At 36.7% G+C, this 19,110-nt stretch overlaps 1 protein-coding gene across 19 annotated transcripts in view; it reads left to right on the forward strand.

Moving 5' to 3' along the window:
- DOCK9 (dedicator of cytokinesis 9) overlaps positions 1-19,110 on the forward strand; it is a 131,222-nt gene that overhangs the window by 82,665 nt on the left and 29,447 nt on the right. For 13 of the 19 annotated variants that reach the window (XM_054060834.1, XM_054060861.1, XM_054060849.1 and 10 more), the window contains exons 28-36: positions 2,183-2,329; positions 3,036-3,119; positions 3,744-3,855; positions 7,730-7,908; positions 8,687-8,803; positions 11,713-11,833; positions 12,627-12,760; positions 15,831-15,945; positions 17,308-17,374. In XM_054060834.1, the coding sequence (XP_053916809.1) occupies positions 2,183-2,329; positions 3,036-3,119; positions 3,744-3,855; positions 7,730-7,908; positions 8,687-8,803; positions 11,713-11,833; positions 12,627-12,760; positions 15,831-15,945; positions 17,308-17,374 (1,076 nt within the window). Of the gene's footprint in view, positions 1-2,182; positions 2,330-3,035; positions 3,120-3,743; positions 3,856-7,729; positions 7,909-8,686; positions 8,804-11,712; positions 11,834-12,626; positions 12,761-13,368; positions 13,543-15,830; positions 15,946-17,307; positions 17,375-19,110 lie in introns of all 19 variants that reach the window. The other 6 variants (XR_008448889.1, XM_054060794.1, XM_054060791.1 and 3 more) reach the window with 1 other exon arrangement.

Raw genomic sequence — 19,110 nt, forward strand, 5'->3', positions numbered from 1 at the left:
ATTCCAAGTTGCCAGAAAAAAAGTACAAAACCCACAAAAATGAGATCTAGAAAATGAGGAAGTAGAGTGAAGGCTTTTTTAGAGATTTAGTGGGTTCTGTAGCCATAAATCTTAGTAAGATAACAGTTCATGTGGAGACTTCTTATGCAGCATTGAAACTAATGTTGCCACATATTTTGTTAAAACTTACAGGTATAGAAGCATGCAGTAATTCTATCTGAAGAGGAAACAAAACTAAACCAAAGCCAAACCCAAAATATCTCACCTCTAAAACATTAAACTTGGTACTGGAAAATGGTTTCTATTGATGTCCCGCTCAATAGTGTTCTACCTGCTAGGTATACTTGTTGTATATGAACTCCATTCATTTCAGGTTAATATTTTGGAGTTTTTTAATAGAATCTTCAAAAGTAACCCCCAAATATGAACTATTCAATTTTACAAGGGAAACAAATTCTTCTAACACACATTAGCTTCTAGTACTTTTATGTGTTTCACCTTGATCTGCTGTTCTTTCTCCTTCCTCCCCTGCAATAACATAACTAAGGTTCAAACTACTGGAGTGACTTTTAGTGACAGTTTTTCTGTTGTCTCCATATTTCACGTTTAAAAAAAAATGCTTCCACTTTTAGAACTAACCTCATTGTCATCTTCCTTGTGACATGAAAGAAAGAGGAGCAGAACTCACCTCTTGCTTGCATGTATCCTCATTCCTGAACATTGCTTCTTGATTTGCAAGCTCCTTAAATATCAAATAAATTATTTTGCTAGTTGCTTTTTTGCCTTACTGGGTAAAAGAATAAATGAAACATGCATTCATCTGTTTCCTGGTTATGAGATCTGATAAAAAGATGTATTTCTGGCTGCAGCAAAATTATTTCTGTAGCAAGAATTTTGTAGTATTTTAGAAATATTTAATTACTGTGCAACAAAGACTGAGTTACAAGAATATCATAGGACATAGACGGGCATACTTGTCAACAGAATTTTCAGTTTTTAGTTGTTATTTCATTAATGAGTACTGTTTAGATTTATACAAGGTTCTTTCTCAACCTCATCTGTTTAAAAAAAAACAGGACTAGAGGCTTTGGAGCACAGTACAAACACAAAGGACACAAACTGTAATCAATAGTTTATGCAGGGCCTTGACAATGACTTGTTCTGCTTAAGAATGTTGCATTCAATATAGTTCAAAAAACTATTTAAGTAACAGAATGCTCAGAGCACTTGCATGTTTTGATTGTAGTTTTCAGAAAGGAAAGACTGTACAGGTGAAACAGTTTTTGCAACATCAATTTCAGCCTCAACTTCAGTGTCACACCACCTGACATTAAGTCCCTTCAGACAAAAGACAGAATCTTTATTAAGGGTTTCAAGATATAGAGAAATAAGAGACTGCAGTGCCAAAAAGCTGAAGAGAGCTTGATGACCAGTACTGGTCAGAATGTACAAAATCATTGCTGAATGTAATATAGATGGTTAGGGGAAAGGAGGAAGGCGTGAACATAAAGGAAATACTTTAAGCTAATTGGCAAACTACTTAAAAGCAAGGGAGAACAGTTCTAAATGTGGAAACTTAAAAACAAGGAGAGTAAGATTCTCAAGCCTGGAAGAACTGAGATGAACAAGAGAAAGAAAGAAATATGCATGAGAATTTCCACAATGGAAAAAAGGTAAGAGAGTTATTTAAAAGATAGTTACAGAGCAGCAAAATCTGGTTTTTTTTCCAAGACAGAAAGGAGAGTCTGATAATGTAGTTACTATAGGTGAACCAGCTGATGTCTGCTTTGGAAAGGAGGATGGATAAAATTAAAGGATTCCTTTTTATTTTTAGCTTCTGTTGTCACGTTTATTGTAGTATAGAAAAATATTAATGCATTACGCTTAGACTTTATAACAAGTGGTTTTGTCATCAATGACTGCCTTACTTGGATTTTAATAGCAGATGTTAATGCATGTTGTAATATTTGCTTTTAAACAAATGCTCTTTTTTCCCTCCTCAGTCTAGAAAGTTCAGGAAAATCTTGAATTTAAAGAAAACATTACTTGAAATGACAAATAAGAAAATTTTCCTTCTCTTCCCTCTCGCTGTCAGTTTATCTATATCTTATCTAAAGTAAATTTTCTGATACATTTTAGTGTTGTAAGCTATGTTAAATATTGTATCTGAATTTGTTTCTAGCTGTTGCGAAACCAGAGATTTTCTGCTTCCTTTCATCATGCAGTTGAAACAGTTGTTAATATGCTAATGCCACACATCACTCAGAAGTACAGAGACAATCCAGAGGCTTCAAAAAATGCAAACCATAGCCTTGCTGCCTTTATAAAAGTAGGTACACAAGAGACTCTCTCTGGTTGCTTCTTTTAATAATACTGCTTCTTCATGGATTTTACAGAATATTGAAGCCAATTTATGTAAAGCTGTATGTGCATAATTCTTTTTAAGTCTATGTCCAAGTTAAAATGCATGAAGTATAATTAATTATATATATATATTATATATATATATAATTAATTTTCTGTGTAATGAAGAAAACATGTTTCATATTTTTTGAATGAATTTATGTTCTCTTTGGATTTTTCTTTTTCCTTTAAAAATATCACGTGGGTTCCCTTCTAATCCTATAAAAGCTTTGTACATTGGATAGCGTTATATTCACAGGTATTTTATGTAGACAGACTTCAGCACCTTTCCTTTTTTAGCCAATGAGATCCAATAGGGAAAGAAAAGCGTGGGAAATAAAATGATAAATAAAGCTGGTAGTGGCATGTCATTTTTGCTTCTGTCAAGGTAGAGTTCCTTTTCTTCAAACTGCTTTTTATTTGTAATTTGTTTACATTCTGCACTCAAGGGGAATATTTGGTATTTATATGTATACATATATTTAGTTTGATTCTTTTATTGGTTTTTATATTCAAACTGAAATATCAATAGCACATTTGGAAAATGAACTTCTTAAATACAGAAATATAATTACTGAGCAATGAGACAGTACTACACCAATTCTGTCTTTTTTTGTTTTTGTTTTGTCCAGAGGTGCTTTACTTTTATGGACAGAGGCTTTGTTTTCAAGCAAATCAATAACTACATCAGCTGCTTTGCACCGGGAGATCCAAAGGTATTCAGTGTTTTTAGACAAGCTGTTTTTAGGAGTGGCCTCTTGATGCACGTGGGTAGAGTCCTGCATTAATTCTTCAAAATTCTTTCCAGTTGTATTAGAAGTCCCTGTGCTGTGCCTAGAGCATTTATTTCATCAAATCACTTTTTCATGTTTTGATTCCCATCTTCAGGTGTGATGCTACCACCCTGAAGTGTGTGGATTGTGAAAGCAGGAGGGGGGTGGAGTGCAACACTAAGTAGAAATTTTAAGTGTGAATGTGAGAGGCTAAAGTTGGAAGAGTTGATACCTCATAAGTTTGTGTATGTTTACTGTAGTGGTGACAGCATGCACCAGTTGTCCAAAGAACTTCTTTTGTGGGTCCAAACTTTTCTTACATCAATATATAATATGCTCATAAACTTAAATAACTTTGTACAATGGGACAGGAAATAGAACTCTATCCAGTTAAGTATGAATTATGCTGGACTTGCTTTGTGCTAACATGTGGAACTTTGACAGGTATATATCCCTTGTTCTACAAGACTGAGAGAAATCACTCTTTTATGATAGAAAGCTGGTTTTAATGTGTTATTCAAACCACTGCATCAGTTGTTAATTTATTCCTTAAAATTATTTTTTCAGACTCTCTTTGAATTCAAATTTGAATTTCTCCGTGTAGTCTGTAATCATGAGCACTACATTCCTTTGAATCTACCAATGTCATTTGGAAAAGGCAGAGTTCAGAGATACCAAGGTAAATTAACTTGAAGAAGTGTGTGGTGTTTTCCTTTGATGTCACCATTTTGATTTTAGATGTGTGGGCTGTATAACCCCAGGTCTGTGAGATTTTGGAAACCTCAGAACTGTTAAATGGAAACCTAAAGTCATAGTCCTTTCCCTTAAAGAAGTAGTTTGGGTAGTAGACCAGTCTATCCAAAATATGGAGTCATTGAAGGATATGGTAAACTACATCCTTAACTTTGCTTACCTTTCCTGCTATGATAATCAGCTTTTCTTTTTTCCATGAGTTAGCTTTTAATTCACTAGCTGCAGAAGCCTGCAGCACTCCTGTATGTAGGTATGCAGTGTGAGGCTTTGTGTAGCTTGTTTGGGTTTTTGTTTGTTTGTTTGTTTTGTAGACCTATTCAAGTTAAAAGGGGATTCAGTAGGTCTGTAGTCAAACCTCTTGCTCAGGTCACCTCAGGCCTTCTTTTCTCCAGATAGAAGAAGCTCTGTTCCCTCAGTTTCTCCTGACAGGGCAGTGCTCCAGCCCACTAACTACCTTGGTGGTCCTTCACTGAACTCATTCAAGTTAAGATATTTCTTGTACTAGTAGGCCCAAATACTACACAGATTACTACAGATGTGTCTGACAAGCGCCAAGTAAAAAAAATAAACACTTCCCTTGATACATGGGCTATGACCCTGTTGATTCTGAACAGTGTGCTGTTAGCTTTTGTTGTTGCCGGGATGCCATGCTAACTCCTGTTAGCTGTCCACCTGGATCCTTAGGTGTCTTTCAGCAGAGCTGCTCCCAAGCTAGGCTTTCCACAGCTGGTACCATTGCAGGAAGCCTGTCCATCCCAGGTGCAGAATTTTGCATTTGTCCTTCTTGAATTTAGTTGGTGTTTCTGTTGACCCATTCATGTAGAATCTAGATTCTTCTGAAATGCAGCCCTGCCCTTGAGCATATGGACTGTACCCCATCCACAGGATGGTGAGGACACTCCATCTCCCCTTTCAGGCCACTGATGAAGTAGCATTAAGTAGGATAAGGTTTGGTAAACCACTCTTGTAGCTGATATCCAAGTAGATAACAAATCACAAACCACCAACCTTTAAGCCAAATGATCCATCTAGTTCTCCTGCACATATAGGTGTCTGTTCACCTAGACTGCAATGTCTCAGTTTGAATGCCATGACCGTGTGGGCCTCTGCTATTCTGCCCCTTATCCACAGATCTAGTGAGTTCATTGTAAAAGACAGGTTGATCAAGCATGATTCATATTGGGTAAACCTATCCTGGCCATCTCCAGTCACACTCTTCTCTCTCACTTGCTGAAAGCTGGCTTCTGAGAGCACTTGCTCCATGACGTTTCCAAGGACCAAAGTGAAGTCTGTAGTTCTCTGTATTATTCTTGCCCTTTTTTGAAGATGTGTGAAGTGTCTGCCCTCAGTGATCACAAGATCCTAATTATGGGAGACTCCTGATCAACTGTGGCTTAACTGAGGTGGTAGTGAGTGGTCTTCCAGTGATACCAGCTAAATCTCGCAGTATCTCATCTGATGCTGTGGATTTACATGACTGGAGGTGTCTCAGAAGATCCCTGACCTGATCCTCATCCATTATTGACAATTCTCTTACTTGAAGCTAGTCTCTAGATCCCTAAGGCCTGGGAATCATGGTGATGAAAGACAAGATAATGCGGGTGTGGAGTGCTTCAGCTTTACCCAAGTCCACTGTCTCTAAATCATAGTCCCCAGTCAGCAGATATCCCATATTTTCCTTATGCAAGCTGGTAATGCTAATGTAGTGGTAGAAGCTATTATCTTGCCATTCATGTCCATTGCTAGTTTCAGCTGTAGGAGAGCTTTGACTTTCCTGGCACTATCTCTGCATAATTAATCAATGATTCTGTATTACTTTTCTGTACTTGTTCTTGTTTCCACCTCGTGCATCTTTAATTTTTGCACTGGAACTCAGGTATGAGTGCCCTGTTTAATCCAGCTGGGCTCCTGGCATATCTAGCCGTGTGCCAAAACAAATAATATGTTAGCTATTGCATTATCAATTTCTTCAAGACATTGCACTATAGCAGACATCAGTAAGCAGAGGTGAGGAAGGTGCTTTTACAAGTAAAAAAGTAAACTTGCCTAATGTATATTTTTGTAGATTAGTTTTTTGGGTTTTTTTCTGAAATAGTTGTTCAGTAGACACTTCTGGCATAGTAAAGTTGAATATGACTAATCAGAGCTTTCATCAAGGTGGTAGAACAAGATTTGGGACTGAGCTGGACTGCTGCATAGGACTTGTTTCTGTCTTTGGCTTATTCAGGCTTCAGGAGTATCTTTGAGAATAACACTGCATAAGTATTTCCATAGGAAGGGGATTATGAGTTGTTGATTTAAGTGTCCTAAGAGCAAAACTGGACAAAATAGTGTTTCTGATTAGACAACAAAGAATTGCTGCTCCCTGGTGAACTAGGAATTCAGCCAGGAAAGAAGACCTTTATTAGAAGTGTTTCTGACTCAGGCAAAAGAGATCTCAAGTGGTCAACATGGTTGACTCTTAAGTCATGAGTTACAAGAAGGCCTGTAGAACATCAGTGCTGTCTTATCTGTTTCTCTCTGTCTTAACGGATTCCTTTACTGGGAGAGCTCTTTTGAAAATGAAAGTGCTTTGAGATTGTTTGATTCAGTAGTCAGAACACAGATGCCAATGACAGTGAATATGAGAAACTCTTCAATGCCCCAGCTGAAATTTTAAACCTATATGCATTCCAAAACATAAGATCTTGAAGCTGAAGTTTCTCTTAGGCTGTGATATAATCAGTACATAAATGAACTGTGTTATTTTATTACTCAAAAAATACTTCTAAAGGGAAACTGTTTGACTTTGCTGTGTCAGATGTACTGGGGTTTGTGTATCTGTATAGTGTATATATCTATGTGGGCCTTTGTATAGATTTACAGTTTTTACTAGAAATACTTTGAAAATAAAATTACATTGCAATGGTTTAAGCAGAAATGTTCCAATAAAATGGTTTTTTTTGGTGCCAGTTCTAGTACAGTTTAACACTAAATATATAAATATTTCTGGAAAATACAGTACTGCTTAATTGTAGCAGAAAAATTACCTACCGTATTACAACGCAGGTCTAATTTCCATAGATTCGTTTAAGTTATCTTGTTTAAATAATATTGTGTCCCTTTGTGCTCTGATATATTGAGAGGAAATTCCTTAGTTTGGACACATGTTGCAAATACAGTCTCTTCATTACACTTCTACTCCACAAATTTTTGGGACTGTTTTCTTAGAGAATGTCATTTAGCTGTGATCACCATTATAGCAGGCTATATTGCCTATCTTCCTAATAGATACATGCGTAAGATAATGAAGAAGGAACTTAAAACTGCAATAGAGGAATCTAAAACTTCTTAATCCACGTTTTCCTTGCAGTCCTTCACATTTACTAACCTAGGACTGAACACATGCTAAAAATTAAATTCCTGGAAGATAGAATGTGCATAAACTTTGTGCTCTGTGTGTTTTCAGTGCCTGGAAATAGATATACAATTTGAATTTGGAATTGTAAGATGCAGGTCCGTGTAATTTTAATAGGAACACCTTTGAATATTGGACAGTTTTTAATTTTCTTTTCTAAGAAGAATGTATTTAGATTTCTCCAGCTTGTTGTTTGAATGTGCATCATCATTGTTTAATAAATGCATTATTGTACAGTGAATTGGGCGGGGGTATATGAATAATTGTGATTATATATAGGATATATTTGACTATATAAGAATTTGTTAATAATGTTAGAAATATTTTAGTTCATCCTTAAGTTAGTTGCTAAATTAATTTAAATAATACTATTCCTTACAAAGAACTTCTGCTTTACTTTCAGACCTTCAGTTGGACTATTCGTTAACCGATGAGTTCTGTAAAAATCACTTCTTAGTGGGATTGCTTCTAAGGGAGGTGGGCAATGCCTTACAAGAGTTCAGAGACGTGCGGCAGATTGCTATTACTGTGCTCAAGAATTTGATGATAAAGCATTCTTTTGATGATAGATATGTTTCCAAGGTAAGTGTATTGCTATGTTGGTAGTACAAATAATAAAGATTAAGAGTGCACACATAGAGAGAGGTTTTTGCTCACAAAAAAAAGATGTTAATTTGCAGCAATGCTGTTTCTGTGAAGACTGTGATGAAAATATTATGAAAATTATATCAAAATCAATCTGCAAATCCCGTATTTTTACCAAACGAAAGCAGAAAGCATCTTTTAACATAATTACACGTTTATTCCACTTCAGCAGTGTCATCTGTAATTCTTAAATTAATTGGATTTTTACGAACATTGTTAAAGCTCTTATTTTCATTGAACATTAGTTCTTACTATTTGGCATCTGTTCTTCCATCGTCTGTTATTTGCAGAATGAGCGTGAGTGCTATAAGTCACAGTAGTAAATTTGGAGTAATTTTTAGTTTTCCTGGCTTTTAACACCAGCTGTGCTGTGGAGAAACCATAACATTGTAATGCAAGATATCATAATTTATGGAAATAAAATAATGCTAGTTTGCTTGGTTAGTTGTAGCTAAAATCGCAATAATTTAGAGGATTTTCTGCTTTATTTTGAAACAGTAAATAAAATAGACTGACCTTCTGTAATTAGAGTGAAATACAGAGATGATCACAGCTTTAGTCATTTATGAACTTACAAATGTGGGCTCTGCGTTGGAAAACATTTACTAAATGCTCCCTTTTCTGTAACTTATTAGTGAATAGCTTTTAAAAAAAAAAAAGTTGTGATTAAAAATTAAATCTGTAATTTGTTAATGAACTGTTAAACTCTGATTAGGCCCATCAAGCAAGAATAGCCACTATGTATTTGCCACTCTTTGGACTGCTCATAGAAAACGTTCAGCGAATCAATGTTAAAGAAGTGTCTCCATTTCCTGTTAACCTTTCCAGCAATGTGAGTGACCGTTTCTATTTGATATTCTGAATTATTTTTATCTCTATTTATTGGTAACATCTGTATGAAACACAGCAAGCTTCTGGCAAACACAGTTTCATAAGCTTCAGAATTCTGCAAGTTTGTTCCCTTACTTTCTAGAAGATGAAAAGCTTGCTTAACCTTCATGGTTTGGGCTGCAGTTTCTCTGGCCCAGTTAAGTTACACCTAACAGGATAATTGGCTCCTACATACAGGTCACAGGGCCTTTCTTGATCTTTGCTTGAACTTCTGTATACTTTCTGAGAACACGATGCCACAGAGGCTGCCACAGCATCATTCTAATGCCGTGTGATTTTACTGCCATATAACATCTTACTTTTCCTATATCTCTGGTGCACATGCCTATATTCCTGTACAAACAATAGACCATGCGGGATTGGACCCTCTGTGTCTGAGTGTTCTTAAAGCAGTGTGCAAAGAAGATGAAGGAACAGCATACTGGAAGTAAAAAATATCAATTGTTCCTGCAGTTTAGTGGCCTTCCTTTTCTATGTGCTAACCAGTTTTGATACTGTTTCCGAGATAGATTTAATTAAATAATTTTTTACTCAGAATGACACTTCTCTCTAATATTAATTTGTAGCAATGCTATTTCTGTGCAGACTGTGAGGAAAATGTGCGTGAAAATCGTATCAAAATCAATCTGCAGTCCCATATTTTCAACAAATGAAAGCACAAAGCACCTTTTAACATAAATACATGTTTATCACATGTTCTGCTAGTTTGTATAAACAGTTTGCCTATGTTCTTGTAAATTCTGGCATTGGAGACACTTGCATGTACTTCATTTTTATGCAAGAAGGTACTCCCCCAATATGTAACACACAGAAAATTTGTTGGCTAAAATTCCAACAGGTGCAGTATTTGCTGTTGTAGTTCAGCAGAAGAAGGTTGTATATTGGTGGTAGACTTTTTTTAATCTTCTCGTTCATAGTATCATAGTATAGTTAGGGTTGGAAGGGACCTTAAAGATCATCTAGTTACAACCCCCCTGCCATGGGCAGGGACATCCCACTAAATCAGGCTGCTCAAGGCCCCATCCAACCTGGCCTTGAACACCTCCAGGAATGGGGCATCCACAACCTCCCTGGGCAACCTGTTCCAGCCCCTCACCACTCTCACGGTGAAGAAATTCTTCCTACTGTCCAGTCTAAATCTGCCCCTCTCCAGTTTATACCCATTCCCCCTAGTCCTATCCCCACAAGCCTTTATGAATAGCCCCTCTCCAGCTTTCCTGTAGGCCCCCTCCAGGTACTGGAAGGTCGCTATAAGGTCTCTGAGCCTTCTTTACTCCAGGCTGAACAGACCCAACTGTCTCAGCCTGTCCTTGTAGGGAAGGTGCTCCAGCCCTCCCGTCATCTTTGTAGCCCTCCTCTAGACCCATTCCAACAGCTCCATAACCTTCTTAAGTTGAGGATTCCGGAACTGGACACAGTATTCCAGATGAGGTCTCACAAGAGAGGAATAGAGGGGCAGAATCACTTCCCTTGACCTGCTGGCCACGCTTCTTTTGATGCAGCCCAGGATACGGTTGGCCTTCTGGGCTGTGAGCACACATTGCCAGCTCATGTCAAGCTTCTCATCGACCAGCACCTCCAAGTCCTTCTCTGCAGGGCAGCTCTCAATCACATCATCCTCCACCGTGTACGGAAAACAGGGATTGCCCTGACCCAAGTGCAGGACCTGACACTTGGCCTTGTTGAACCTCATGAGGTTCTCACAGGCTCACTTCTCTAGCCTGTCCAGGTCCCTCTGGATGGCATTCCGTCCTTCCGGTGTGGCAACTACACCACTCAGCTTGGTGTCATCCACAAACTTGCTGAGGGTGCACTCAATCTCGCTGTCAATATCATTGATGAAGATATTAAACAGCACTGGTCCCAGTACGGACCCCTGAGGGACACCACTCGTCACAGATCTCCATCTAGACTTTGAGCCATTGACCACTACTCTTTGAATACAACCATCCAACCAGTTTCTTATCCACCGTACCGTCTACCCATCAAATCCATATCTCTCCAGTTTGTAGAGAAGGATGTTGTGTGGGACCATGTCAAAGGCTTTACAGAAGTCTGGATAGATCACATCCGTCAGTTTACCCATGTCCACTGCTGTGGTTACCCCATCATAGAAAGCCACCAAGGTGGTCAGACAGGACTTGCCCCTGGTGAAGCCATGCTGGCTGCCATTAATCACCTCCCTGTCCTCTATGTGCTTTAGCAAAGCTTCTAGGAGGATCTGTGCCATCATCTTCCCAGGCACGGGGGTGAGGCTAACAGGTCAGTTCAACACTGAAATAGAGAAAAATTGATTAATTTTCTAGAAACTGGGGAAGAATTTTTAACCTTAAAGGAATGGGCTTTTAGAACAGTTGCAGTTTAAGAGGCCTACAGAAGGATGAACTCAAATGGAATTTGTGATGATGTACATTAATACATTATAGCTGCACACAATTATCGAATCCAAGATTTAGTTATTAACGTATTGTATTTATGTTTGTATCTTGCTGTGTTCCATTTGGTATTAAGAGAGAAATTCACAGTACCCTGCCAGCAAGATAAATGCTTCAGAATTTGAAATAAAAGTAATTCGAGTCTTTCGAAAATATCTGTTTTATAGTATATAAAAATCGAATGGAATATGCAGTTTTTTCAGTGTTACCTGAGATATCTTAAATTTTAGGCTGTCCCATGCTTGTGCAAATACCTGGAACTGTTCATTCTATCCTTTTAAGCATATTTAATAGAAATGAAAATTTAAGAAAGAAATATGTAAGAAACACTGCTCTTAAAGATAAGGTATGTCATGGTCATTAAAACCATAATGTTGGAAAACAATAATCACATTTTCTTCTGTTTTCCAAACAGAATGCAAAGGATGATGCACTTAATTTGCCAACTGCAAGTCAACTAGTCACACCACAAAAATCAGGAAACACATTGGATAACAATCTCCCTAAAGATCTGTTTGGTGTTATCTCTGGCATTGGTAAGTGCTTAAAAAAAAATCATTTAAACAGGAACCAATTGCCTTTTTCATTTCTTACCAGAAATAATTGTTCTGTGACCAAATCTGATTGCTTTCTGCATGCATATTATGCTTTCTGCATATATATTTGTATATTCATTAACTAATGCAATCAACTGTTCAACATGGGCCGGAATTCTCAACCTGTGTGTGAAGTATTTCTTTTGGGATCTTTGTGGGTTTGCTTTTTTATTTGAAACTGAAGCAGCCTGGAGAGCTTCTTCCCATACCATTCCCATCAGAAGTGATAGTTCTTGCCTTGCTGCAGAGAAATAGGAGATGGGACTAACCTTAGTCACTTGTGGCAAGAGTGCCGATATCTACGATTTTGTACGTGATTTTAGAGACTATCTGTAAGGGGAGTGTTGCTTGTGTGCACCTGTGGGCATCCTTCTATCTGGCTTAATGTGTTTTTTCTATTTGTTGTTGGGTGCTGTAATTAATTGTCACTTACTAGTAAATTTGAAAAAAAAGGGGGAGATAAAAAACGGGGAAGTTTTTTTACATGCTTTTTCATGAAAGCGTGTGTGTATTGTTGCGTGTGTTTTTTATGCATGCGGGCATGTGCATACATATATATTTTACTGAAACTCTAGAGTAAGTTTGTCTTCATTAGAAGTAACTAAATGGAATTAACTATTTGACACCTTAAAAAAAGATATAAATATATATTGGTTTTAGAAATCTGACTAAATTGTGGAGTGACTTTTTTCTGTATATGTATTGAGTTTTTTGATTGTTTTGCTATTTTTAGCTTCCCCATACACCACATCAACTCCAAATATCAATAGCGTGAGGAATGCTGACTCAAGAGGCTCTCTTATAAGTACAGACTCAGGAAACAGTCTCACAGAAAGACACATTGAGAAGAGCAATTCTCTCGACAAGGTAAAAAAGCCAAACAAAATAAAGCCCAAAGTGCACTGCTAACCTATTTCATCTTAATTCTTATAGGAGTAACTTGTTTAATTTCCATTGGGAATGGGCTTTCTAGAATAACTGCAGAGCAGTATTTTACATAATAATCGTATGAAGTCTTTTTGCATTGCATTTATTAAGCTGCTTTGCAGAAAATACAAACAGATTTTCTATATGGTGACATAAGCAGTTGTTTCCTTTCCTAGAGAAAGGCATTTGATGAAGTGTATTGAATTTCACTGAAGACAACTTGTGTTCTAGTTAGTACAGCTTCTTTGATTTTGTGTAGATCTTCACTCTGTACGGTCCTGTACATGATATATGCAGTGTTCTTAAAATGTTGAAGAAACAGTTGGCTGTGCTTTCTCCAAGTCATTTGTTTTATATTAGTTTGACTTTTCTAAATCATTTCACTTGAAAGCTGTTACAAATTAGCAGCTCTGGCTGCAGTAGCTCTGAGGTATTCAGTCATGTCTTTTTAGAGCTTGCTTTGATACTTTCGTTTTCTTCTATCTTGTTGTGCAAGTCACAACATGTTAACTTTTTCCCCTTGACTCTGACATGCCTTCGTGTGGCAGAGAGAGAAGCTTCTCAGAAGGCACTCTGCTCATGCTATGCGCACTAATGGAGAAGAAGAAGAAAATTCTCACCCCGTAAAGAAAAACCGTGTCACTATGGATTTTTCACTTCTGACAATACCGGCTTTGCCAGAGAAAATTTTGCACGCTGCTTTCTCTCTTCAGTTACAAGAAGTATTTGGGTTTTGTGCTTGGTATAGTTGAGCTTCTGAGTGAAGTGTGTCATGAGTAGTTTTGCCACTTGTTTGCAACAGTTGAATCTCAAGCCAGATGTGTACAATGTACCCATGTAAAGTACCTTTAAATGCCAAACCTGGAATAGTTCATGTACCTGATTTAACTTTAGCATAAAAATCCATTCAGCTTAAATACCAGCAGAATTTGAATCTTAGGGTGTTTAATATAAACAGAACTAAAAAAATCTTCTTTGACCTTGACCCAGTAAATAAAGAAATATCTTGTGCATACACTGTTGCTAAATGGCAATGCTGTCATCTGTACTTAGTTGCCATGTTGTTAATTACTAAAGTGTAGTGTTTTTTACCAAGTAAAAGGGTTTTCAAAGGAATAGGCATCCTTTGAAAATTCTACTCTGGTCTGCCAATTTAGGTAATACAGGATTTGTTTTGCATGCTTTTAGTATTTTCCTCAAATAATGCTTTATCCTGGCTTCTTATTTGTTGCTTTCCAAACTTTCTTTCTAGTAGATCAGTTGTTCGATGCATGTTATCTTTGAATTTTTTCACATTGCTTGATTTCATTACTGAAGAGCCATGTTTTTGTTCTGATTTTCTTTCAGAATAACGTGTAGAACAGTACTAGTGGAATCAGAATTGGCTGGAAGTATATCAGTTCCTGTTTTAATATGCATACTTTTATAGGTTATTTACATGACTTAAAATTAAGCTTAGGAGTAGCTGTAGTCCTAGTTTTATCCATGTACGTGTTCAACTGTTTTAGAGGAGATATTATCCAGTGTTCTGCATAGTATCTGAAAGTCTAGAAACTCAAATTCTGTTTCTGCTCTGCCACCCCTTAATTTTCTGCTCTATTTCAGTATCCATATAGATGTATAGTAGCACCTCTTTGGGCACCAGAGTGTTTCAGAGATAAAGTTTGTCCATTTCCTCCTAAATTACAGTAATGTAAAGCTAGTATTAATCATAGTTACACTTTTAGTTTCACTGCACCTCCGTTCAGTGGCCCAGTATGCGACAGATTTACATGGATCGTTTTAGGACAGCAATTTCCTTTTACACGGAGTGCATTAAATGTCTCAGCAGTCAATGTGAAATGTTCCCTCATGGATTAGTATGTTTCCTGCTTTGTGAGGAGTGTCCGTGGCAGGATTGTTCAACCCTTAAAATATTGGCACTTATCACTTTGTGAAACAAAATACTTTTCTCCCTTGAGTCTATGTTGCTTTGGTTGGGTTTTTTTTCTCTACTTTTGTTATGAAGGTTTTCTTGTGGAGCCAAGAGGATCCAGCTTTTTTGTAGAAACCAGAGTTGCATAGATGAATTGTACCAGGCTCTTGACTTTACAGAAATTTTGTTAAGTATCTGATACATGTTCCATTTTGCATAAGTGGCCTCATATCGGAAGCAAGAGTTGGGCACTAGAAAGGGCATAATTTCTCCTTTAAACAAGCATTTATGTCTGTAAAAGCCTCAGACTGAGGATTTTGTAACACTTGGTTGTGTGGAAATGATTCTTTTATGGGTAAGTCTTTGCCTGAAGTTCAGTTGATATATTCTCACAGGTTTGGGGTTGTTTTCTTTTTGTTTGGTTTTTTTTTTGTTTCTTTTAATATCAGTTATGGTTTGGGGTTTTTTGGGACTGACTTTAGCATTGAGCATTGCTGATTAACTTCCCCAAAATGTTGGAATTGTATAAACAAATGAAGCAGGGAGGCAGATTTTTTTTTTTCCTTCCGTGGTAAGGACAAGTTACTTAGCAGTAATTACTCTTCCAGTATGACTATTATTGCCATTCATGTATGTTTTCCTTGAGGTTCTTGCATCTTTAAATGGAAAGAATTTTGTAGACGCAGGTCTGTCTACAATTTAGCATAAAGTCTCCGAAAGCCGAGGAGCATATGTCTATCACCTAACAGTAGTGTTTATTTTTAAAGTATTTCAACTAAGCAGGTTCCAACTAAGCATGCCTGATTTCTGCAATGTGTGGGTATCTGTGTACAATTAACTTGATTAATAATCACTGTTCAGTAATCTCTCCTCTTACTCCTCCCTCTAATAAAAAAAAAAAAAAAGGTAAAGAGGCTTAATTTGGTGTACTTCTTGTGTGTAATGTGTGTTTTGGTGACCTGTCTCTACATGAAACATTTGTGTCTGTTCTGAGGTCCTTTTTCTGTTGCAGGAATTAATAAGGCAATTTAAAATATTTTTGCTTATTATCAGTTTAAGAACTTTTCAGCCAAAATACATCTGTTTTCTTTTCAGAACCAACAGGGCAGCACTTTAGGAAGTTCTGTAGTTCGATACGACAAACTTGACCAAGCAGAGATCAAAAGTCTGCTCATGTGTTTCCTTTATATTTTGAGAAGTATGTCGGATGGTAGGTAATTTCACCTATTTTTCATAAATTTGGAATCATGTGTTGGATTGATGGCCTTGATTTTAATACATTTCCAAAATCGGCAGAATAGTTTAGTTACAGGTACAGTCTTGTGCTGCATTTTAGAAATGTATGTAATTAATCAAATTAAACTCTGACCAAAACCTTGTAAGCATTAAATACTCATCATTCCTTCAAAGTGTGAAGCTAAGCAGAGGACTTCGTAAGAAAGCAAATATTTATGTGTGATTATACAGTCCAGATTGGAAAACAGAGGTGAAGAATACTTCATTGGTAGTCGTCTTGGATTGGTCCATTCCTCCATTCTGCAGAACTTCCTGTCAGACAAGGGACCAAATGATTTGATCGCGGTGTTTATTTCCATTTCTGGAATGGGGATGTTGGTGCTTCTTCATTCTCCTGGGATGTTTGTGAGATGATCCATTGAATTTTTGAAAGAGTTGTATTATCATGGAGAAGGTTGCTGAGGTATAGAAATACTGCTTGAATGGCAAATCTTAATTTTTTTACCAGTATTATAAAAGAATGAGAATTGAAAGGCTAATAAGTACTCAATATACAGTCACATAATGAGATTTTATTGAAATTACATTGATTGTAATTAAAATATATTGAATAATAAGAATAATAAAGCTCAAGTTTGGCTGTTTTACACCTTGAAATATGTAAAAATTAGCCATAATTTCCAGAAAATTCAAGTTAGAATTTACATAAACACAGTGGGGATTTTTTGTTCTCAATGTCAAATAAACTTTGCCACACATCTTTGCAATAATTTTGAACTTGTTGGCCAATTTTGAACATTTTTGGCAAAAGAGAGCAGGTCTTGGCTATGTAACTGCAAGCTTTGTAAAAATTATACAGCCATTTTTGAAATCTGTGCCAATAAAGAAAATGCGAAACCTGTGCTGAAAAACTATCCATAGTAAGGCACTGTAAATTAAAAAAGAAGAAATCATAAATTTTAACTTAAACAATATTGACACCGATCTATAAATAAGCAAGTTATAGGACTAACAGTTGAAATTGTTCTGAAGTCTTTTAGTCTGTGTAGTCACGACTGACTACGCTATTATTACTATTTAAAATATGAAATTCTATGGGAATATTATGGATTAATTAAAAGCATCTTGTAGAAACTCAGAGAATTGACATGTGCATTTGTGTAATCAGCTTCAAGGAAAACTTTAAATAGTAGTAATTATCTGTGCCCCACAAGTCATTTTCAGACTCTCTGAATCCTCAGTATCTGAAAAGTGAGAACTGATGTTAATTCTTCTACTTAATATTTTTATATGTTTGCTGCCTTTGTCTCATTTTCAATATTTTTCATTTTTCTAGATGTATTGCTTACATATTGGAACAAGGCTACAAAATCTGAACTCATGGATTTTTTCACAATTACAGAGTAAGATTTGATTTTTTTTTTAGCTCGTCATAAAATCATACTTTTCGCTATGCTGTTAAAAACAGGAGTGTGGATATAAGTGTGTATATACATCTCTTTTTTTATTATTATTGGAAAAAATAATGCTGCCTTGATCTTTTTAGAAGGCCTTAGCTTGACATGTGCAATTGTGTGTCTGTCCCATTCCATGATAGTTTCTGGAACTAGGTTGTATGGAAGTGATGTCAAGAAATTCCTAAACAATGAGTAGTGCTCAGGTATTGCCGTGCAGATGGAAGAGAAACCAGCTGTATTGTCAACTGTCTACATTATAATGCTTCTCCGAACATGAACTGCTGAAATTATATGGTCACATATCAAATTTGCTTGAATTGCATAGCTTCAGAAGCAAAGGGATATTAACCGTCCTAGCATTCCTCTTGTCTTCTCTGATTCTGTAAGGGAAAAGATACAGAGTGAATCTAGTATTTGTTATCAATGGCTATGCTATCCTGCTACATCCCTATGCACATTTAGTGTGTTTGTTCATAAGTGACTGATACATTAATAAGGAGTGAAGAAGGCAGTGTTTGCTTGAACTGCTGCACCACAGAAGCCTTTCTGCTTGCCATGCTTCTTTCGTTGGAGTGCTTTCCTTTGTTTCTCTAGTAGAGGCTCAATCAATGTAACATCAGTCATTAATTGCGTTACGGAATGTGCTACTTGAGGTCTGTTTCAGGCATGTATTGTAGGTAGTGTTTAACTCATCATTTGAGTGGATCTGGCATTATGTTTATTGCACCAGAGAGAACAGAACAAGTAGATGAGCCTACTTTAGACGCCATAAGCCTGAGGTGTATCACTGTTCTGACTCCGCAGTTTGGAGACAGCTAATCTACTTAAGGTCTGAGTACAAAATGGAGCTACATTGAAGAGACTGTTTGCCAGTTTTCTCCCTCGTTCACAACTGGCATGTGGAAGAGAGAGCCTGAAAACCAGTTTTCAGTTTGGATTTACACTTTAAGGAAGAACTTTTAGAATATTCTTAACTCTGAGGGACGAGGGAAGTTGTATTAAGTTTTCCAAATTATCAAGATAATCACTTACAGTGGGAAAAGAGTCAGAACCATTACGATGGCCTCCACTCTCACCATTTTTCTTCTGGTTGTTTCTTCTGGTTTATTTGTCATCAGTGTTGTTTACTTACCAGTTATAAAGACAAGCAGCGGCACCTGGCAAATCAGGTTTTCTTTCAAATTTCTTGCCGGATCTGAGCCAGTAGTATCATGATTCATTAAAATATAATATCATATTGAAGTATAGATTTTTAAAACGAAAAATTACTTTGTGGAATTTGCCTTTATCATCTTATTGTAAAAGCAGATTACCTCTAGCAAATAGTTCTATCAGAAAACCTGTTACTGTTATCCTGGAATCTGGAGACCTTAAAAAAAAAGAAACTATTAACCTCCCCTCTGCGCCAAAAAATCCAACAAAGCAAAGCAAAGTACTGAACTTGTAAACAAGAGAGTTTAGGCCAAGGGGGGTGAAAAGGAAAAATCTATTTTCCTTCTTTTGAAGCCATGTACACATTTTGTAAAATATGTTTATGTATGTAATGTCTGGTTATCTCTTCACTTCGGTCCTTCATGTTACTTGTCTTGGATTGCTGTTCATTTGTAAGTAACTGTAACTGTGGGCCTCATTTCAAAGAATGGAATGTTGTCTATGATAGTAGAAGCTAAATATTTCTTCTC

The sequence above is a fragment of the Cuculus canorus genome, chromosome 1 (assembly GCF_017976375.1).
Source record: "Cuculus canorus isolate bCucCan1 chromosome 1, bCucCan1.pri, whole genome shotgun sequence".
In the NCBI taxonomy this organism is placed as follows: domain Eukaryota; kingdom Metazoa; phylum Chordata; class Aves; order Cuculiformes; family Cuculidae; genus Cuculus; species Cuculus canorus.